At 44.7% G+C, this 23,516-nt stretch overlaps 1 protein-coding gene across 1 annotated transcript in view; it reads left to right on the forward strand.

Annotated features, from left to right (window-relative positions):
- The window catches only part of PGAP1 (post-GPI attachment to proteins inositol deacylase 1), a 1,745,445-nt gene that overhangs the window by 942,596 nt on the left and 779,333 nt on the right, over positions 1–23,516 (forward strand). The window contains exon 15 of the mRNA XM_077275621.1: positions 23,364–23,437. Coding sequence (XP_077131736.1) covers positions 23,364–23,437 — 74 coding nt within the window. The remainder of the gene's footprint in view (positions 1–23,363; positions 23,438–23,516) is intronic.

Raw genomic sequence — 23,516 nt, forward strand, 5'->3', positions numbered from 1 at the left:
CCCTCAGGTGCTTCACAAAAGTTTATAACGCAGAGCCGTGAAAATAAAAAAAATAATTTTTCTTTCCTCAAAAATGATTTTTAGCCCGGATTTTTTTTATTTTCTCAAGGGTAACAGGAGAAATTGGCCCCCTAATGTTGTTGTCCAGTTTGTCCTGAGTACGATGATGCCCCATATGTGGGGGTAAACCACTGTTTGGGCGCACTGTAGGGCTCAGAAGGATAGGCACACCATTTGGCTTTTTGAATGGAAAATTAGCGCCAATCATTAGCGGACACCATGTCACGTTTGGAGAGCCCCTGTGTGCCTAAACATTGGAGCTCCCCCCACAAGTGACCCCATTTTGGAAACTAGACCTCCCAAGGAACTAATTTAGATGTGTGGTGAGCACTTTAAACCCCCAAGTGCTTCACAGAAGTTTATAACACAGAGCCATGAAAAAAAAAAAATTCTCAAAAGATTTTTTAGCCCATAATTTTTTATTTTCCCAAGGGTAACAGGAGAAATTGGACCACAAAAGTTGTTGTCCAGTTTCTCCTGAGTACGCTGATACCCCATATGTGGGGGTAAACCACTGTTTGGGCACATGCCGGGGCTCGGAAGGGAAGTAGTGACGTTTTGGAATGCAGACTTTGATGGAATGGTCTGCGGGCATCATATTACGTTTACAGAGCCCCTGATGTGCCTAAACAGTTGAAACCCCCCCACAAGTGACCCCATTTTGTAAACTAGACCCCCCACGGAACTTGTCTAGATGTGTGGTGAGCACTTTGAACCCCCAAGTGCTTCACTGAAGTTTATAACGCAGAGCCGTGAAAATAAAACAAAAATTTTTATTTCTTCAAAAATTATGTATTAGCAAGCAATTTTTTATTTTTGCAAGGGTAACAGGAGAAATTGGACCCCAGTAGTTGTTGTGCATTTTGTCCTGAGTATGCTGGTACCCCATATGTGGGGGTAAACCACTGTTTGGGCACACGCCTGGGCTCGGAAGTGAGGGAGCACCATTTGACTTTTTGAACGCAAGATTGGCTGGAATCAATGGTGGCGCGATGTTGCGTTTGGAGACCCCTGATGTGCCTAAACAGTGGAAACCCCTCAATTCTAACTCCAACACTATCCCCAACACACCCCTAACCCTAATCCCAACTCTAGCCATAACCCTAATCACAACCCTAACCCCAACACACTCCTAATCCTAACCCTAATCCCAACCCTAACCCCAACCCTAACCACAACTTTAACCCCAACACACCCCTAACCATAACCCTAACGACAGGCCTATTCTTAACCCTATTTCCAACCCTAGCCCTAATTCCAACCCTAACTCTAATTCCAACCCTAAGGCTAGGTTCACATTGTGTTAATGGGTTAACGCTAACGGACTGCGTTGCATGGCGAAATTGTCGCAATTAACACCATGCAACGGGTCTGTTAGCGCACCCATTGACGGCAATGTGAATCTGATCTCTAGCGCATCGCTAGTGCATGCCATTTTCAGCACGCGCTAGCGATGTGCCGTTATTCTTTGACGGACCTCGGACGCTGCTTGCAGCGTCCGAGGTGCGCCCAAAGTCCGTTCCTCGCTAGCGCAGATCGGGGATCTGCGCTAGCGGGATCAGCAAACACGATCCCTATAGATACATTGTGTTAGCACAATCTGCTAGCGCTATGTGCTTAACGGATTGCCCTAACGCAATGTGAACCTAGCCTAAGGCTATGTGCCCACGTTGCGAATTCATGTGAGATTTTTCCGCACCATTTTTGAAAAATCTGCAGGTAAAAGGCACTGCGTTTTACCTGCGGATTTCCCGCGGATTTCCAGCGTTTTTTATGCGGATTTCACCTGCGGATTCCTATTGAGGAACAGGTGTAAAACTCTGCGGAATCCGCCCAAAGAATTAACATGCTGCGGAATATACAACACAGCATTTCTGCGCTGTATTTTCCGCACCATGGGCACAGCGGATGGTACTGTAAACCTGATGGAACGCCGTGTGCACATAGCCTAATTCTAACGCTAACCCTAGTTCTACCCCTAACCCTACCCCTAGTTCTAACCCTAGTGGAAAAAATATATATTTTCTTTATTTTATTGTTGTCCCTACGTATGGGGGTGATAAAGGGGGGGGGGGGGGTCATTTACTATTTTTTTTTTTTTTATTTTGATCACTGTGATAGGTTTTATCACAGTGATCAAAATGTAGCTGGAACAAATCTGCCGGCCGGCAGATTCGGCGGGCGCACTGCGCATGCACCCGCCATTTTGGAAGATGGCGGCGCCCGTGGAGAAGACGTACGGACACCGGGAAGCTCGGTAAGCATGAGGGGGGGATCGGAGCATGGGGGGTGATCGGAGCAGGGGGGGTGGGATCGGAGCACGGGGGGAGCGGACAGGATGACGGAGGGGAGCGGAGCACAGGATGGAGGACTGGGGAGGAGATCGGTGGCGGTGGGGGGGTGCAGACCAGTGTTTCCAGCCATGGCCGATGATATTGCAGCATCGGCCATGGCTGGATTGTAATATTTCACCAGTTTTCATAGTGAAATATTACAAATCGCTCTGATTGGCTGTTTCACTTTCAACAGCCAATCAGAGCGATCGTAGCCACGGGGAGGTGAAGCCCCCCTGGGCTGAAGTACCACTCCCCCTGTCCCTGCAGATCGGGTGAAATTGGAGTTAACCCTTTCACCCGATCTGCAGGGACGCGATCATTCCATGACGCCACATAGGCGTCACAGGTCGGATTGGCACCAACTTTCATGACACCTACATGGCTTCAAAGGAGGGGAAGGGGTTAACATTCCATCTTTTACTATTGATGCTGCATAGGCACTAGCACTATGCTTGACAAGTGTGACCAACCTGTCAACCACTTTTCCAAGCGATTCTTAAAATCACTTGGAAAACACAAGCATTCTGCAAGCTCAAAACGCTTGCAAAACGCTTGTGTTTTGAGGGAAAACGCATGTGAATTCTGCATGTTTTACCCACGGCAGGGACTTGCCAAAATGCTGTTGACTTTTCTTCATCATTTCTGCAACGTGGGCACATAGCCTAAAGTGCAATAACAAAAAATGAGTATTATTTACTAGATAAAAATAAATATTATATAAAACTGACATTACTGAACAAAATGTATAATTTCCAAAGAAATAAGAATTTCACCTTTCCCAATTTTAAAAATTGGAAATCAAATTTGCCTACAAGCCATCTCAGCATATTCTTAGCATCTACTCAGTAATGCAAATACAAAAAATTAGCTCAAAGTATGTTGAGAATATGCTGGGATCAGCCAACAGCACCATTGAAGCAGCACATCAAACTTGCCCCACCATCAACACTGTTAGGCCCCCTTCACATGTCCACATAAAACACGTACATGTTACACCGATATTGGTGTTAGCAGTGTTTTTGATCAGTGTGTTGTCCATGTGCCATCCATGTTTTTCCGGTATGCATAGTGGAAATGAAGTTACAAAGCCTCTCACATACCTGAAATGTTAAACACAGGCGGCACACGTACAGCACATGTACGGAACACAGACATCATGTTTACACGGACCCATAGGCTTGTATTGGCCCTTGTCATCTGTGCTGCTGGGAAAAGAAGGACATAAGTGCAGCACTGTAGGTTAAATAGGAGACACTTGGCATCCGTGAAAAACATGATACACGGTTGTGTGAAGGGGCCATATCGTCACATTATAGAAAACATCAGCAGAATTGCCATCTTTTTTCTGCATCCTACCTCACAAACAGCAGAATAAAAAAGTGATTTAAAAAAAGTCTTACATGTCCCTCAAACTACTCTGCTAAATCCCCCCGTGGCCGATTGTTCAGGGTCCCTAATGGTTATTATTCACTTTGCATCTATAATATAAGGTGCTGCCACAAGACCCGTGCAGCCCAGTGCTAAGACTGGCACAGACCCCCGGAGCCACAAAAGGACTGCAGCCCAGTGCGGACACTGGCGGAGACCCCCAGACCCACAAAATTATTGCAGCCCTGTGTGGAGACTGGCAGAGACCCCTGGAGCATCAGTTCTGGAACTGCAGGGGATTTATCATTTCATGCTAATTATTTTTACATTATCACAAAACTCTTGTAGTGTCTGTCCACACCCACCATTTTTGCTGTAGATTGATCTACAGTGTTGTCAGGAAATATTCAGCTTCTTTACAGACTTTACACTTGCATTTTTGTGTCCCATTCATTTGAATAGGGGAAATAACGCTGCAGAAATGCACATCCTATGTACCGTATATGTGTGTATATATATACCGTATTTTCCGGCATATAAGACGACTGGGCGTATAAGACGACCCCCCAAGTTTTCCAGTTAAAATATCAAATCTGCTTAAAAGTCGGGGGTCTTCTTAGACGCCGTATGTCGTCTTATAGGGCCGGTGTCTATTGTGCCTTTTGGGGGGGAGTGGTCCTGATGACGAAGAGGGGGCATCTCAAAGGAAACTGTGAGTGGAGTATCCCCCATTACCTCATTGTAGCTGCAGTGTGGGGTGCTGGGAAGCGGTGGCGGCCACCGCCCCACAGCACAGCACCCATGCGGCACAAAGAGGAGCAGCAGCTGCCGCCTCTCCCCAGCACAGAGACCCCATGCTGCAGCTACAATGAGGTAATGGGGGATACTCCACTCACACTTTCCAGGGAGACAAATATACACATTGGTGTCTGCACTCGGCATACAAGACGGCACCCGGCGTATAAGACGACCCCCGACTTCTAATAAGATTTTCAGGGGTTAAAAAGTAGTCTTATACGCCAGAAAATACAGTATGTATATATATATATATATATATATATATATATATATATATATAGATAGATAGATAGATAGATAGATAGATAGATAGATAGATAGATAGATAGATATATATATATATATATATATATATATATATATATATATATATATATATATATAGATATATATATATATATATATATATATATATATATATATATATATATATATATATATATATATACACACATACGAACACACATGTACCACATATATACACAGTCATACTATATACTGTATACATGGACTAACATACTATCATACTATATACACATATGCAGACACACACAGTGTATACTGCACATGTACACACAGATACACATATATATGTATACTTACCAGCTCCTGGTGCTTCACTTGTGCTGTAAACATCTTCCTGACTAACCTGGCTCTGACCTCTGCTGTATTGAGAACACCCCCCCCCCCCCCCCCCCATTCCTGCACTCTCAAATTAACCTCCTGACACTGCAGGGAGACAGAAAAGGGGAATGTAGGGGGTTTGGGAAAGACAATCAAGGACTTCAGAGGATGCCCATTGTTACTCATAAAGGGGCTGCAGATGCAGAGGGCCCCCTTTGTGGGTGGCAGGAGCTGGGGGTGGGCCAGTATCAACAATTATCTACCACCCAGTATCCCTCTCCTTGAACTCAACAATTAACTCTTTGCCCAGAATGTAGAAAAATATGAATTATAATTGCCCAATTCTCATAATCAAAATCTAAGTACATCCCCACAGGTACCATGCAGATTATAATACCTATTCCATTTCACTGCCTTAAAGCCTGTTGGGGAATACATTACAAAAAGTTCATTACCTCATGTGCCATCACGCCCCTGGCCTATACCACTGAATTGATTATATTTTAATCATCTGGACGTAGTCTGAGCAACAGCGTTCCATGAACAGTTTAATCAATTTCATCCCACCTTCAACTTAACACCACCACATTACCACACATAATCCTGCCCCCACCACATTACCACACACAATCCCGCCTCCCCACCACATTACCACACACAATCCTGCCCCTACCACATTACCACACTTAATCCCACCCCCCACCACATCACCACACATAATCTCTCCCCCCACCACATTACTACACATAATCCCACCTCCACCACATTACCACACATAATCCCGCCCCCCACCACATTACCACACATAATCCCACCCCCACCACATCACCACACATATTCCCGCCCCCCCCACCACATCACCACATATAATCCCGCCCCAACACATCACCACACTATTGTTATTAACTTCATTTTAAGTTAACTTACCACCTGCGTAAGCGCTATCGAATGTTGTCATTATTTACTTTAGTTTAATCATCAGCAGTGGTAATTAGATAGCAATGAGCGTGCCGAGTGTTAGCTGGCTGGAAACATCAAGTATATCTATGTATGTATGTATGTATGTATGTATGTATGTATGTGGTATGTGGTGGGTGTTTAAAGAAAGTACTCCCGATGGGTTTCATCCTGCATCAGAATCATCAAGTGATCCTTGTAGCTATGGGCGTACCAGAAGTGACGTGTTTGTGTCACCTCAGCCAAGATGCGTTCCAGCAAGCAAGAAGGAGTGGTTTTCCCCGAATGTGTTCCACTCTCCGGAAGGACGGGACTAGTCCTTCGGGAGGGTGAGCTTTATAAAATTGTTGATTGTTGACAGCTGCACTCAGAGCCTTTAGCAGCTCTACACAATTAAACTTAACATATAGCTCCCCTGATGTTTTGTATGATAAGAGGTTTACTTTAATTTATCAGGCTATGAGTCATTAAGGCTACTTTCACACTAGCGTCGTGCACTGCACGTCTCAATGTGACGTTGCAGCTCACCAACGCATAATGTGGAAGCGCCGCACAATGGGGGCAGCGGATGCTGTTTTTCAACACATCTGCTGCCCCATTGTGAGGTGCGGGGAGGCGGGGGCAGAAATGCTGCAGACGACGCACCAAAAAACGTTACATGCAACGTTTTTTGGTGGCTACGGTCCAAAACAACACGACACAACGGTCACACGACGGTTGCGACGTTTGGCAATGCATCACTAATAAAAGTCTATGGAGAAAAAACGCATCCTGCAAGCAATTTTGCAGGATGCGTTTTTCCTGCAAAACGATGCATAGCGACGTGCAGTGCACGACGCTAGTGTGAAAGAGGCCTAACCAGTACGCGGTAATACCTGGCAAAAAATATATATTATGGAAGGCACCAGAGTCCCCTATATATGAAATAGGATAGAACCACATGGTCGAGATACCATAAAAATGAAAAATGACAGAGTCCACTTTTACTCTTAATTTATTTTCTGCCATTTTTCATTTTTATGGTATCTCGACCATGCGGTTTTATCCTATTTCATTTGTACCACCTGGGTTCCTTTTCCAGATCATGTACAGACCCCCCATGCGAGTCTGTCACTATGCTACCCATATATGCTCATGCACAATTTTATAGGAATATATATATATATATATTTTTAATGGTGTGGTCCTTTTTACCAGTATGCTTATTTATTTTTTTCGCTTTTACTTCCATGTATTACACGTTTTAGGCGCACATTTATCCAAGTTTTTATCTTACTATTTATTGAAGGTTAATTTTTAATTGTTATTTTTAATTATTTTATTATTGATGAGCAGTCTTAATATTTTCATTGTTGCAAACCTTATGAGGAGAGGTTGGATTCACATTTTAATATATTTGGGCGCAACGGTGTCACATCCCTTTAGTCAGTATATTCAGGATAGCTTTTTTTCGTTTCCATCTACGGCGCCTGGGTCCCACAATTATCTAGCTATGAGCCCATTACTATCTCAGCAGACATTGCAGCAAGGAGTTAAATGGCTAGGCGGTGCCTTTTCAATTTGATTGACAAGTCTATGAGCATATATGTATGGGCGCACTTAGAGACTGGTAACCCTGATGAAGAAGGACACATCTCCTTCGAAAAGCGTCAGTCTCCCTTCTGGTCTCTGTGCCGCCCCGTAGCAGGTGTGACGTCACATGCTGTGCTTCGCACCAGCAGCTTGCTTTCTTGCTCGTATCCAGGGATGCCACCGGCCGGGGCTTTCCCTGGCTCTACGCAGCTTCCTGTTGTGAACTCAGGCTCCCTCTTGTGGTCACTGGTGGTATGGTGTGACTTTTGCTTTGGGCTCCCCCTGGTGGCTTTGTTTGTTATCCTGCTGGTCTCTGGCTATCAGCTGGTTCGTTATCCTCTGGGAGGTTCCTATATAGCTCTGTTTTGCTTTCACTTGTTGTCGGCTGTCGATGTAATCAGTGCTACTCAGATTCCTTCTGACTACCTTGCTCCCAGTCCATCCAGGACAAGCTAAGTTTTGTTTGCTCATTTTTTGATCAGCAGTGTTTATCATGTTTTCTTGTCCAGCTTGCTAAGATGTGAATCCCTCGCTTGCTGGATGCTCTAGTGGACTGAGTTTCTCCCCACACACCATTAGTTGGTGCGTGGGTTCTTGAAATCTCAGGATGGATATTTTGTAAGGGTTTTTTATTGATCGCATAGACCCCTGCTCTATTTTCTGCTTTCTAGTACTAGTGGGCCTCTTTTGCTGAATCTTATTTCATCCCTACGTATGTGCCTTCTTCTTACTTCACCGTTAATATTTGTTGGGGGCTTCTATATCTTTGGGGATTATTTCTCTGGAGGCAAGCGAGGTCTTTGTTTCTCTTTAGGGGTAGCTAGTTCCTCAGGCTGGCTCGAGACGTCTAGGAATTTTTTAGGCACGTTCACCGGCTACCTCTATTTGTGTTGGATAGGTTCAGATTTGCGATCAGTCCATTACCATCTCCCTAGAGCTTGTCCTTAGTTTATTCACTTGCTGGTCTATTCGTGATCTTCAGCCACTAAGGATCATAACAGTACAGCCGGCCTATAAAGTGTTAAATGCATGGCAGAAGCAGGAGAAAAGAAGCCTTGAGATTTTTTTTTTTTTTTTTTTTTGCTGTGTGTCTAGCTGCTGTGGCTAGCTTCTTTCCTCCTCTTAATCTTGGTGTGGCTCTGAGTTCAGCTGCTGACATGGATGTCCAGAGCTTGGCTTCCAGTCTGGATCATCTTGCTGCTAGGGTTCAAAGTATTCAGGATTTTGTTGTTCACAGTCCTATGTCAGAGCCTACAATACCTATTCCGGAGTTGTTTTCTGGAGATAGATCTAGGTTCCTGAATTTTAGGAACAATTGTAATTTGTTTCTTTCTTTGAAACCTCGTTCCTCTGGTGATGCCGTTCAGCAAGTTAAGATTATCATTTCCTTTTTGTGCGGTGACCCTCAAGATTGGGCCTTCACATTGGCGCCAGGGGATCCTGCATTGCTTAGTGTAGATGCATTTTTTCTAGCCCTTGGATTGCTCTATGAGGAACCTAATCTTGAGAACCAGGCTGAAAAAAACGTTATTGGCCCTCTCGCAGGGGCAAGATGAAGCAGAGGTGTACTGCCAGAAATTTCGGAAATGGTCGGTGCTTACTCAGTGGAATGAGTGTGCCCTGGCTGCAAATTTCAGAGAAGGTCTTTCTGAAGCCATTAAGAATGTCATGGTGGGGTTCCCTACGCCTGCAGGTCTGAATGAGTCAATGACTCTGGCCATTCAGATTGATCGGCGTTTGCGGGAGCGCAAGCCTGTGCACCATTTGGCGGTGTCTTCTGAACAGACACCTGAATCTATGCAATGTGACAGAATTCTGACCAGAAGTGAACGGCAAAATTATAGACGGCAAAATGGGTTGTGCTTTTACTGTGGTGACTCAGCTCATGTTATCTCAGCATGCTCTAAGCGCAAAAAAAGGGTTGATAAATCTGTCACCATTGGTACTTTACAGCCTAAGTTCACTTTGTCTGTTACCCTGATTTGTGCCCTGTCATCTTACCCGGTTAATGCTTTTGTAGATTCAGGTGCTGCCCTGAGTCTGATGGATTGGTCATTTGCCAGGCAATGTGGTTTTGATTTGGAGCCTTTAAAATTCCCTATTCCACTAAGGGAAATTGATTCTACACCATTGGCTACGAATAGACCTCAGTACTGGACACAAGTGACCATGTGCATGACTCCTGTTCATCAGGAGGTGATTCGCTTTCTTGTACTGCATAATTTGCATGATGTTGTCGTGTTGGGTCTACCATGGTTGCAGACTCATAATCCAGTCCTGGATTGGAAAGCTATGTCGGTGTCAAGTTGGGGTTGTCAGGGAATTCATGGTGACGCTCCTGTGGTGTCAATTGCTTCGTCCACTCCTTCTGAAGTCCCTACATTTTTGTCAGACTACCAGGATGTATTTGAGGAGCCCAAACTCAATTCTCTACCTCCTCATAGGGACTGTGATTGTGCTATAAATTTGATTCCTGGTAGTAAGTTTCCTAAGGGACGACTTTTCAATTTATCTGTGCCGGAGCATGCTGCCATGCAGAGTTATATAAAGGAGTCTTTAGAGAAGGGACATATTTGCCCGTCCTCATCCCCTCTTGGTGCAGGATTCTTTTTTGTGGCTAAAAAGGATGGTTCCCTGAGACCCTGTATTGATTATCGCCTTTTGAATAAAATCACGGTCAAATTTCAGTATCCTTTGCCATTGTTAACTGATTTGTTTGCTCGCATTAGGGGGGTCTAGTTGGTTCACCAAGATAGATCTTTGTGGTGCGTATAACCTTGTGCGTATAAAACAGGGTGATGAATGGAAAACTGCATTTAATATGCCTGAAGGCCATTTTGAGTACTTGGTGATGCCTTTTGGACATTCTAATGCTCCTTCAATCTTTCAGTCCTTTATGCATGACATCTTCCGTGAATATCTGGATAAGTTTATGATTGTGTATCTGGATGATATTCTGTTTTTTTTCGGATGATTGGGAGTCTCATGTTAAGCAGGTCAGGATGGTCTTTCAGGTCCTGCGTGACAATGCTTTATTTGTGAAGGGCTCAAAATGTCTTTTTGGAGTCCAGAAGATTTCTTTTTTGGGTTTCATTTTTTCTCCTTCTACTATTGAGATGGACCCAGTCAAGGTTCAGGCTATTCATGACTGGACGTAGCCTACATCTGTTAAGAGTCTTCAGAAGTTATTGGGTTTTGCTAATTTTTACCGTCGCTTCATAGCTAATTTTTCTGGCGTTGTTAAGCCTTTGACGGATTTGACCAAGAAGGGTTCTGATGTGACTAATTGGTCTTCTGCGGCTGTGGATGCCTTTCGGGAGCTGAAGCGTCGGTTTTCTTCGGCTCCGGTCTTGTGTCAGCCAGATGTCTCACTTCCCTTCCAGGTGGAGGTTGATGCTTCCGAGATTGGAGCGGGGGCTGTTTTGTCACAGAGAAGCCCCAATGGCTCTGTGATGAAGCCATGTGCTTTCTTTTCAAGAAAGTTTTCACCTGCTGAGCGGAATTATGATGTCGGTAATCGGGAGCTGTTGGCTATGAAGTGGGCATTTGAGGAGTGGCGACATTGGCTTGAGGGAGCCAAGCATCGCGTGGTGGTCTTGACGGATCACGAGAATTTGATTAATCTTGAGTCTGCCAAGTGATTAAATCCTAGACAAGCTCGATGGTCGCTGTTTTTCTCCTGTTTTGATTTCCTGGTTTCATACCTTCCGGGCTCAAAGAATGTGAAGGCTGATGCCCTTTCTAGGAGTTTTGTGTCTGACTCTCCGGGAGTTTCTGAACCGGCTGGTATCCTCAGAGAGGGGGTGATCTTGTCTGCCATCTCCCCTGATTTGCGGCGGGTGCTGCAGGAATTTCAGGCCGATAGACCTGACCGTTGTCCACCGGAGAGACTGTTTGTCCCGGATAGATGGACCAGTAGAGTTATTTCCGAGGTTCATTCTTCGGTGTTAGCTTGTCATCCTGGGATCTTTGGTACCAGGGATTTGGTGGCTAGGTCCTTTTGGTGGCCTTCTTTGTCGCAGGATGTGCGTTCCTTTGTGCAGTCCTGTGAGATTTGTGCTCGGCCCAAGCCTTGCTGTTCTCGTGACAGTGGATTGTTTTTGCCTTTGCCTGTCCTGAAGAGGCCTTGGACGCATATTTCCATGGATTTTTTTTTCGGATCTTCCAGTCTCTCCGAGGATGTCTGTCATCTGGGTGGTTTGTGATCGTTTTTTCTAAAATGGTCCATTTGGTTCCCTTGCCTAAGTTACCCTCCTCCTCTGATTTGGTTCCGCTGTTTTTTTCAGAATGTGGTTCGTTTACATGGTATTCCAGAGAACATTGTGTCTGACAGAGGGTCCCAGTTTGTGTCCAGATTTTGGTGGTCCTTTTGTGCTAAGATGGGCATTAATTTGTCTTTTTCTTCGGCCTTCCATCCTCAGACGAATGGTCAAACCGAACGTACTAATCAGACCTTGGAAACTTATCTGAGATGTTTTGTTTCTGCTGATCAGGATGATTGGGTGACTTTTTTGCAATTGGCTGAGTTCGCCCTCAATAATCGGGCTAGTTCCGCTACTTTGGTTTTGCCTTTTTTTTGTAATTCTGGTTTTCATCCTCGTTTTTCCTCGGGTCAGGTTGAACCTTCTGACTGTCCTGGGGTGGATTCTGTGGTGGATAGGTTGCAGCAGATTTGAAACCACGTGGTGGACAATGTGACGTTGTCACAGGAGAAGGCTCCGCGCTTTGCTAATTGCCGTCGCTGTGTGGGTCCCCGACTTTGTGTGGGGGATTTGGTATGGTTGTCATCTCGTTATGTTCCTATGAAGGTTTCCTCTCCTAAGTTCAAACCTCGTTTCATCGGTCCTTATAAGATTTCAGAAATCCTCAATCCTGTGTCATTTCGTTTGGACCTCCCAGCATCTTTTACCATTCATAATGTGTTCCATAGGTCATTGTTGCGGAGGTATGTGGTGCCTGTGGTTCCTTCTGTTGATCCTCCTGCTCTGGTGTTGGTCGAGGGACTTGGCTTCAGTACTTGGTTAAATGGAAGGGCTATGGTCAGGAGGATAATTCCTGGGTTGTTGCCTCTGATGTCCATGCTGCCGATTTGGTTTGTGCCTTTCATTTGGCTCGTCCTGATCGACCTGGGGGCTCTGGTGAGGGTTCGGTGACCCCTCCTCAAGGGGGGGTACTGTTGTGAATTCCGTTCTCGGGCTCCCTCCTGTGGTCATGAGTGGTACTTTGTGAGTTCTGTTCATGGGCTCCCTCTGGTGGCTTTGAGTGTTACGGCTGGTCTGTAGCTGGACTCCAGCTGCCTCGTTTCCTGCTAGGCTTGCTGCCTATTTAACTCCATCTGGACCTTTACTTGTTGCCTGCTGTCGTTGTTTTCAGTACTGGTTCAGATCTCTCTGGGACTTCCCTTGTGACCTGTCTCCTCGTGGAGAAGCTAAGTTCATGATAGTCCATTTTGCTCATTGCTATTTGAAAATGTTTCTCAGTATGTTATGAGTTCTGTCCAGCTTGCTTATATGCTATTTGATTGCTAGCTGGAAGCTCTGGAGTGCGGAGTTGTGCCCCTCACATTGTGTGTCAGTGTGGGGGTCTTTTTGTATTCTCTGTGTGGATAACTTTTGTAGTATTTTATATTGACCGCACAGATTCCTTGCTATCTTCTGACTATTTAGTTGTTAGCGGGCCTCATTTGCTAAAACCTATTTTCATTTCTATGTTTGTGTTTTCCCCTTAACTCACCGTTATTATTTGTGGGGGGCTGCCTACACTTTGGGGAAAATTTCTCTGAGGCAAGTGAGGCTTTATTTCTCTCTAGGGGTAGCCAGTTTCTCAGGCTGTGAACGAGGCGTCTAGGCCTAGTTAGGAACGCTCCACGGCTGCCTATAGTGTGTGTTGATAGGATCAGGATTGTGGTCAGTAAAGTTCCCACATTCCCAGAGCTTGTCCTTATTTTTGGGTTTACTTATCAGGTCAGTTCATGTGTTTTAACCACCAGGATCATAACAGTGGCTTACATTTCTCACATTCCCCGAGACCCATAAACAGAGATGGTGGTGGAGTCGGCATACTCCTTTCCCCACAATGAACTGTCCAGGTCATCCCCCCATTTCCATCACTCTCATTCCCTTCTTTTGAGGTCCACACCATCAGGCTGTTCCGTCCCCTCTACCTCAGAGTAGTGACATATACCAGCCCCCAGGCTCACCCACCCAATTCCTGGACCATTTATTTGCCTGGCTGCCACACTTCATGTCCTCAGAACTACCAACCCTTATCCTGGGAGACTTCATTATCCCCATTGACAGCCCCACTTTCACATCTGCATCCCGGCTTCTATCACTAACCACTTCTCTAGGCCTCTCACAGCTCCCAACCTCTAAAACACGCAAAGACGATAACACCCTTGACCTGGTCTTTGTCCGGCTCTGTTCAATCTCCTACCTAGATAACTCAGTGCTTCCCCTCTCGGACCTTGACATTCTCTTTTTCAAACTCACAATTCCTTGCCCACCCTAGCACACTCCTATACAACCACACATTCAGAAATTTACATGCCAATAACCCTCATACACTTTCAGACTCCCTACACTCATCATTATCCCCAATCTCCAATTTTTCCTGTCCTGATCTCGCTGTACATCACTACAATTACACTCTTAGAAGCACCCTTGACCAAGTAGCTCCCCTCAACCTCAGAACCTCAAAACACAGAGTAAAACAGCCGTGGCTCACATCGCAAACCCGATTTCTACAGCGATTCTCTAGGTGTGCTGAACACTTATGGAGGAGAGCTCGCACACCAGAAGACTTCATACACTTCACATTTATGTTAAGAACCTATAATTCTGCTATTCACCGTGTCAAGCAGACCTACTTCACCACACTGATCTCCTCACTATTCAACAATTCCAAGAAACTTTTTGACACCTTTCACTCACTCTTCAGGCCAAAAGCACAAGCCCCTATCACAGACATTTGTGCTGATGACCTGGCCTCCCACTTTATAGAGAAAATAGATAATATCAATTAGGAAATCCGCTCCCAGCCAACAAGTGCAGTGACTCCCATCCCTTTGTGCATTTCCCCTGGCTCACTCTCCACATTTGATCCCATCACAGAAGAAGTCTCTAAGCTCCTCTCTTCTTTTTGTCCGACTACATGCACTACTAACCCCATTTCCTCACATCTCTTCCAGTCTCTCTCTCCAGTCGTCACAACTCACCTAACTACATACAATCTTTAATCTCTCCCTCTCCTCTGGCATTTTCCCCTCCTCCTTCAAACACTCTATCATTACTCCATTTTTAAAGAAACCTGCCCTCGACCCATCCATCCTACCATGCGGGCAGCACGGTGGCTCAGTGGATAGCACTGCAGCCTTGCAGCGCTGGAGTCCTGGGTTCAAACCCCACCAAGGACAACATCTGCAAAGAGTTTGTATGTTCTCTCCGTGTTTGCGTGGGTTTCCTCTGGGCACTCCGGTTTCCTCCCACATTCCAAAGACATACTGATAAGGAATTTAGATTGTGAGCCCCATCGGGGACAGTGATGATAATGTGTGCAAAAGTGTAGAGCGCTGCGAAACATGTTAGCGCTATATAAAAATAAAGATTATTATTATCCTGCACAAACAACTATAGACCAGTCTCCAATCTCCCTTTCATCACTAAACTCTTGGAGCTCCTGATCTTCTCCCGCCTCACCCATTACCTCTCCACTCATTCCCTCCTAGACCCTTCACAGTCTGGTTTCCGCCTCCTACATTCGACAGAAACTGCACTCTTCACAGTGACCAACAAACTTCTGACAACAAAATGTAACGGTGACACCTGGCTAATCGTTACTCGGGCGTGTCCACTCTTCGCCAGTCGTTATACTAGCTGGCAATTGATTATAGAATCCAATTCAAAGTACTTTTTCTCACCCACAAAGCTCTCCACTGTGCGGCACTCCCTTACATCTCCTTCCTCATTTCCGTCTATCAACCTAACCAACCACTGTGTTCTGCAAACAATTTTCGACTAAATTCTTCACTATTCTGTACCTCCCACTCTTGACTCCAAGACTTCTACCGGTTGTGCCAATCCTCTGGAATGCTCTGCCCCGAGAAATTAGAACCAGCCACAACTTTCACAGTTTTAGGCGCTCCCTCAAAACACATTTGTTCACTGCGGCCTATCACGTTCCCTAATCAGTTATTTTATGTGTAAGTGTGCATGTGTAGCCCATTCACTATCTCCACCTATCCCCCACCCCCTGAAGATGGCTGGACTTTCACTGTAAATACATCATTGTAAATAAACACCTGTACTTTGTATCTCCCCCACCTTTATTGTAGATTGTAAGCTCTCACGAGCAGGGTCGTTTTATTTTGCTTTAATCATTATATTATTGTTAACTCTATTACTTATGACTGTTGTGTTTAAAACTGTTTAACTGTAAAGCACTGCAGAATATGTTGGCACTATGTAAATAAAGATTATTATTTTTAAAGAAACTGTCCAGACTAAAGGTAAGACATCACCCACCAGCCAAAAAAAAGATAACTGGGGGAGGCGAATGGCACGGGATACCTTAGATAAAGTGACGCTGAAGGACAACATCAAGGCTTTCTTGACTGTATTTGTGAGGGTGATAGTCAAACTTCCCCAAGAGCAACAGACAGAGGTCCAAGCTTCATAGCGTATTGGGAATGTCAGAAAGCATATAACAACCTTGCCCTGCAAGATGTCATGGAGTACAACAAGCTGAAGGCCTAGATTATAGCATGTCTCTCCGGGTGCAACAGGTGCACCTCTGGTGCTACCAAAGGGACAAACCTCCTTGGTCCCAAATGTTTACTTGTTACACCTGGTGAATAAATTGCTGCAGCCTGATATCTGTTCTCTACCCACATATGATGAAAAATAGTGGTAGTTGCTTCTTTATTCACTAACTTCTTAAGTCCGTTCAAAGCTTGGTTTTCCAAGGAGATCCCCAGAATGCAGATGAACGCATGAATGACACTTGGCTATGGATAACTCCCTGAGCATCCAAGTGAGCTTGAGGTCACTTTTCTGGGAGAGCCAAAAGGGGTCAAAGTACATGCCTGAGAGGTCAGAGCCGGGTTCAAAGAGTACATCTCTTACCATTGTCTGTTGGAGGTGTTGTCTCATGGGTCATATATTAGCCAATTGTCCCTTAACTTTGGATATAATGGACTGCTCCTTAAGCTGGCGCTAATCTTGCTTCACATACCCTGCCTGTAGTGCGGTTTTTCATCCTTGTGTCAGAGCTTAGGAATACTAGGAAAAAAAGATGTATTCCCAGATCCTTAAAATTTCAGTCTTTATTGGTCCATATTAACCCCTTAATCCCATTGGGCGTACGAGCCTGTCAAGGTGACCTGGGACTTAATTCCCAATGACGGGAGAGTACGTCCAGTGCACTTAGCCGCGCTCACGGGGGGAGTGCGGCTGATCGCGGCCGGGTGTCAGCTGACTATCACACGGACCGCCCCAGGCCCATTAACCCCCGGCACACTGCGATAAAACATGATCACAGTGTTCCGGCGGTATAGGGAAGCATCGCGCAGGGAGGGGGCTCCCTGCGTGCTTCTCTCAGACCCTCGGAGCAACGTGAAGTGATCGCGTTGCTCCGAGGGTCTCTTACTTCCTCCTCCCTGCAGGCCCGGATTCAAAATGGCCGCGGGGCTGCGTCCGGGCACTGCAGGGAGGTGGCTTACCAGCGCCTGCTCAGAGGAAGCGCTGGTAAGCCTCCCTGCTGTGCCTGTGTGATCGCTGATCTGGCACAGTGCTCAGCAAAGTGTCAGATCAGCAATCTGTCAATATAATGTCAGTATAATCTGTTTTCTATAAAATAGTTTTTATTGTATAAAAGCGCCAAAACATAAGAAAATAATCTAAATGAGGTATCACTGTAATCGTACTGACCCGAAGAATAAAACTGCTTTATCTATTTTACCAAAAGCGGAACGGTATAAACGCCCCCCCCCCCCCCCCGCCCCAAATGAAAAATAAATTCATGAATAACTGTTTTTTGGTCATACTGCCTCACAAAAATCGGAATAAAAAGCGATCAAAAAATGTCACGTGCCCGAAAATGTTACCAATAATAATGTCAACTCGTCCCGCAAAAAACAAGACCTCACATGACTCTGTGGACCAAAATATGGAAAAATTATAGCTCTCAAAATTTGGTAACACAAAAAAATATTTTTTGCAATAAAAAGTGTCTTTTAGTGTGTGACAGCTGCCAATCATAAAAATCCGCTAAAATCCTGCTATAAGAGTAAATCAAACCCCCGTTCATCACCCCCTTACTTAGGGAAAAATAAAAAAAAATGTATTTATTTCCATTTTCCCATTAGGTTTAGGGCTAGGGTTAGGGTTTGGATTACATTTACGGTTGGGATTAGGGGTGTGGTCGGGGGTTAGGGGTGTGGTTGGGATTAGGGTTGTGTTTGGGTTAGGGTTTCAGTTAGAATTGGAGGTTTCCATTGTTTTGACACATCAGGGGCTCTCCAAACGCGACATGGCGTCTGATTTCAATTCCAGCCAATTCTGCTTTGAAAAAGTAAAACAGTGTTCCTTTCCTTCCGAGCTCTCCCGTGCGCCCAAACAGGGGTTTACCCCAACATATGGGGTATCAGCGTACTCAGGACAAATTGGAAAACAACTTCTGGGGTTCAATTTATCTTGATACCCTTGGGGAAATACAAATTTTGGGGGCTAAAAAACATTTTTGTGGGACAAAAATTATTTTTTTTATTTTCTCGGCTCTGCGTTATAAACTGTAGTGAAATACTTGGGGGTTCAAAGTTCTCACAACACATCTAGATAAGTTCATTGGGGGGTCTAGTTTCCAATATGGGGTCACTTGTGAGGGGGTTTCTACTGTTTAGGTACATTAGGGGCTCTGCAAACGCAATGTGACACCTGCAGACAATTCCATCTAAGTCTGCATTCCAAATGGCGCTCCTTCCCTTCCAAGCTCTGCCATGCACCCAAACGGTGATTACCCCCCCACATATGGGGTATCAGCGTACTCTGGACAAATTGCACAACAACGTTTGGGGTCTAATTTATCCTGTTACCCTTGGGAAAATACAAAACTGGGGGCTTAAAAATATTTTTTGTGAAATTTTAATTTTTTTTTATTTTCACCACTCTGCGTCATAAACTGTAGTGAGACACTTGGGGATTCAAAGCTCTCACAACACATCTAGATAAGATCCTTAGGGTGTCTACTTTGCAAAATGGTGTCACTTGTGGGGGATTTCAATGTTTAGGCCCATCAGGGGCTCCCCAACGCAACATGGCGTCCCATCTCAATTCCAGCCAATTTTGCATTGAAAAGTCGAACGACACTACTTCCCTTCCGAGGTCTGCCATGCATCCAAACAGTAGTTTACCCCCACATATGGGGTATCAGCGTACTCAGGACAAATTGCACAACAACTTTTGTGGTACAATTTCTAATGTTTCCCTTGGGAAAATAAAAAATTTGGGGCGAAAATTCATTTTTGTGAAAAAATATTATATTTTATGTTTACGGCTTTACATTATAAACTTCTGTGAAGCACTTGGTGGGTCAAAGTGCTCACCACACATCTAAATAATGTTACACCTTTCTGTCTGTATCTGGTTTTCGGCGTGACAATGCATATGTTTGCTTTAACCCTTAACTCTTGTCCCCCTTAATTTGAGCTGCAATACTGTTGGCTGTTGCCTGGATGGAGCCTTCTCAGCTCCCTGCTCTGCGGCGCAGCCGTACATGGGTGGTTAGGTCTTTTCTATTGCTTGACCATCCGCATGTGCGGTCCCTGGTTGCCGCTGTAGAAGCTGTCCGCAGATTGTGATTTTGTGATTGTGAAATTGTGATTTCCATGTGGGTCAGTTCATGCAGTTTCAGTCAGGTGCCCTGAGCCTCAGATCCTGCACTGATTGTGCTGTGATGGTTTCTGTTTGTGCTTAGGGCGTGCGCGGCCACACCTCCCCTGCTTTTATCAAGGTTAGGGTGTGTACTTGAAATGCTGTCCCCAGCCAATTGCTGAGGGGCATCTCCTATATACTGTAAATTGTCCCTGCCCTATGGGCGGGGCCTGAGCTACTCACAAAGCTCCTGAACTTTGCTATGTGTGTTTGTGTTCCTGCACCTCTCCTGTTTGTTTTGGTACCAAAGTCATTGCCTTGATTCCTGCTTTGTCCTGTTCTGGCGCCTGCCCTAGAGGCAGTATATCCAGGCCCGAATCCTTGATCCTGTACCTGAACCTGTCTGAACTGTGTCTGCTGTGATTATGTTCCCTCTGCATCTGGAGCCTCACTCCCAGTGACTTTGAGTCTCTTGAAACCGGTGTTTCTGCTGAACATCTACTACTCTGTGCTCTGACTACCATGCAGTGTTAACCCTGTCTGGCTCACGTCCAGTACAGTGGTGCTTGCACCATCACACTTGAGTTCCTTCCTAGGTCTGATGCCCGGAGCCTGACGACTGCAGTCTGAAACCTAATGACTGCTGCCTGGAGCCTGATGACTGGTGGTGCCTGTAGATACTTGAAAGGAAAAATCACAGCGCTCCATCTGGGTGTAGTGATAGAAAAATAAGTAGCTTTATTACGCCATAAACAGCAACGTTTCGACCTGAGTAGGTCTTTATCAAGCATACATAAGGTAAAAAGGGCTGGCCTTAAATAGTGTGGATACCACGCAGGGCACCAATCACCATTCAGTCGCCGCCCACAATCTATAAATATAACATCAAATTGCAAAAACATACATCAGACACCCATAAGTTAAAAACAAGTACTAACCAGTATATATAAGTGTGCTTAAACAACACAATACAACAAACTTATCAGCATTCTGATAAACGTTGCTGTTTATGGCGTAATAAAGCTACTTATTTTTCTATCACTACACCCGGATGGAGCGCTGTGATTTTTCCTTTCAAGTATCTGCTTGTCCTGGAAGGTTCCCCGGACTGAACACGGGCGCCCCAAGAAGCGAGTGCTGTTAGCCAACTTCTTTTTCTCTGGTGGTGCCTGTAGGTCTTGTCGGATGTCCGAAACCGAACGACTCATGTCTGATGTCTGCCGGTGACCCTGGGTCCAGATGTCCTGTCTGTGCCCTGATGTCCTGCCTGTGTCCTGATGACCTCATGGACCCTGATCTCCTGATGTTCTCATGTGTCCTGATGTCTTACCTGCATCCTGATGACCTCATGTTCCCTGATGTCCTTCCTGTGTATGATGTCCTGATTTAACTGATGACCTGGGCTGCCACACCAGTGTCCCAGATATTTATCCGGTATTCCTGTGTCCTGATGCCCTGCCTATGTCCTGATGTCTTTCCTGAGTCCAGATGTCCTAATGTCCTGTCTATATCCTGATGTCTTGCCTGCGTCCTGATGTTCTCATGTACCCTGATGTCCCGCCTATGTGTGCCTCGGTTATCCGTTGGTGCCTTGGGGTCCACTGGGTAGTACCCTTCTGGAGTTGTGGAATCGGGAGCCTGACATAGTAATGTTTTGTTTTTGTGCTGTGTGACCTTTCTTTAGTAAACTTTATTTTCTCTATACCTGAAGTTGTGTGGTGTAATCAAGTCATATGTGTCTCTTTCCTTGTCCACATGCTCAGCTGCCACAGAACCCCAGTCGCTACCCTCCCCTAGTTCGGGTATGCCCGGGTCCCCCTCTGCAGTTTAAAGGGTCCATATTGTGTCCCCGGAGGACGCGCGTCCTACGTCTTCTGAGGTTGGTAGGCTTGGGGGCATCTTTGGGCTGGGCCGCATTGGCGGCCGCAGCTGACCGTGACAGATAAGTTCCTTAGGGGGTCTACTTTCCAAAATTGTGTCACTTGTGGGGGGTTTCAATGGTTAGGCACATCAGGGGCTCCCCAACGCAACATGGCGTCCCATCTCAATTCCAGCCAATTTTGCATTGAAAAGTCAAACGGCGCTCCATCCCTTCCGAGCTCTGCCATGCACCCAAACAGTGGTTTACCCCCACATATGGGGTAGCAGCGTTCTCAGGACAAATTGCACAACAACGTTTGGGGTACAATTTCTTCTGGTAACCTTGGGAAAATAAAAAATTGGAGGCAAAAATTTCATTTTTGTGAAAAAATGTTATTTTTTATTTTTACGGCTCTACATTATAAACTTCTGTGAAGCACTTGGTGGGTCAAAGTGCTCACCACACATCTAGATAAGTTCCATAGTGGATCTACTTTCCAAAATGGTGTCACTTGTGAGGGTTTCAATGTTTAGGCACATTAGTCGCTCACCAAAAGCAACATGGCGTCCCATCTCAACTCCAGCCAATTTTGCATTGAAAAGTCAAATGGTGATCCTTCCCTTCCGAGCTCTGCCATGCGTCCAAACTGTGGTTTACCCCCACATATGGGGTATCAGGGTACTCAGGACAAATTGTACAACAACTTTTGGGGTGCATTTTCTCCTGTTACCCTTTGTAAAATAAAACAAATTGGAGCTGAAGTAAATTTTTTTGTGAAAAAAAAAATATATGTTCATTTTTTTTAAACATTCCAAAAATTCCTGTGAAGCACCAGAAGGGTTAATAAACTTCTTGAATGTGGTGTTGAGCACCTTGAGGGGTGCAATTTTTAGAATGGTGTCACACTTCGTTATTTTCTATCATATAGACCCCTCAAAATGACTTCAAATGTGATGTGGACCCTAAAAAAAAAATGATGTTGTAAAAAATGAGAAATTGCTGGTCAAATTTTAACCCTTATAACTCCCTAACAAAATAAAATGATGTAAAGTAGACATGTGTGGAATGTTACTTATTAAGTATTTTGTGTGACATATCTCTGTGATTTAAGGGCATAAAAATTCAAAGTTGGAAAATTGTGAAATTTTCAAAATTTTCGCCAAATTTCCGTTTTTTTCACAAATAAACGCAGGTAATATCAAAGAAATTTTACCACTATCATGAAGTACAATTTGTCTTGAGAAAACAATGTCAGATTCACCGGGATCCGTTGAAGCGTTCCAGAGTTATATCCTCATAAAGGGACAGTGGTCAGAATTGTAAAAATTGGTCATTAACGTGCAAACCACCCTCGGGGCTTAAGGGGTTAAAATTGCGATGTCAGTGGGTGCTCCTCATGGCAGGGAAAGGGGCTAGAAGTGACTCGTTTCGATCTATATAGCAATCTTTATCAAAACTGATCGCTGTTTAGATCGCTTATATCTCCTTTCCTGCAATGAAGAGCACCCGTCAACATCACAATTTTAATATGGACCAATAAAGATTGAAATTTTAAGGAGCTGGAACTACAATTTTTTTCCCTAGTATCCATTACATCTCATCAGGGCGGTTTTCTATGCACCTGTGGTGGCTGTTGGTGAGCTGGCTTTTCCTTCTTTTTATATACATAACTTAGGAATGCTAGGTGACTGTGAACGGTGTCCAAGTGAAGGGACTTCTGGATTCATTGATTTTGGTGACCCTGGTATCGCCATGCTCATGCATCTGCTTATCCTTGGGAAGTGGGGTTATGTTGTATCTATGGAGACGCCAATCACTATCCAAGCACAAATATATTAGGTGTTCTTCATTTCAGGCAGTTTATTCTTCTTTTATACACTGCATGCAAGTTTAAAAATTATTCATTTAATATTATTTCAGGGCTGTCATCAAGTGAGGTAATAATCACTTCTTCTGGACTGCTTCATGTTTTAAGCCTTCAAGGGTTCAGTAAGGTACAGTAAGTTATCGAACTATTGGACATATTTTGAGAAAATAATTGCATTGTTTTCTTTTTTTAATTATTTCAATTTC

Source organism: Ranitomeya variabilis, chromosome 7 (genome assembly GCF_051348905.1).
Source record: "Ranitomeya variabilis isolate aRanVar5 chromosome 7, aRanVar5.hap1, whole genome shotgun sequence".
NCBI lineage: Eukaryota > Metazoa > Chordata > Amphibia > Anura > Dendrobatidae > Ranitomeya > Ranitomeya variabilis.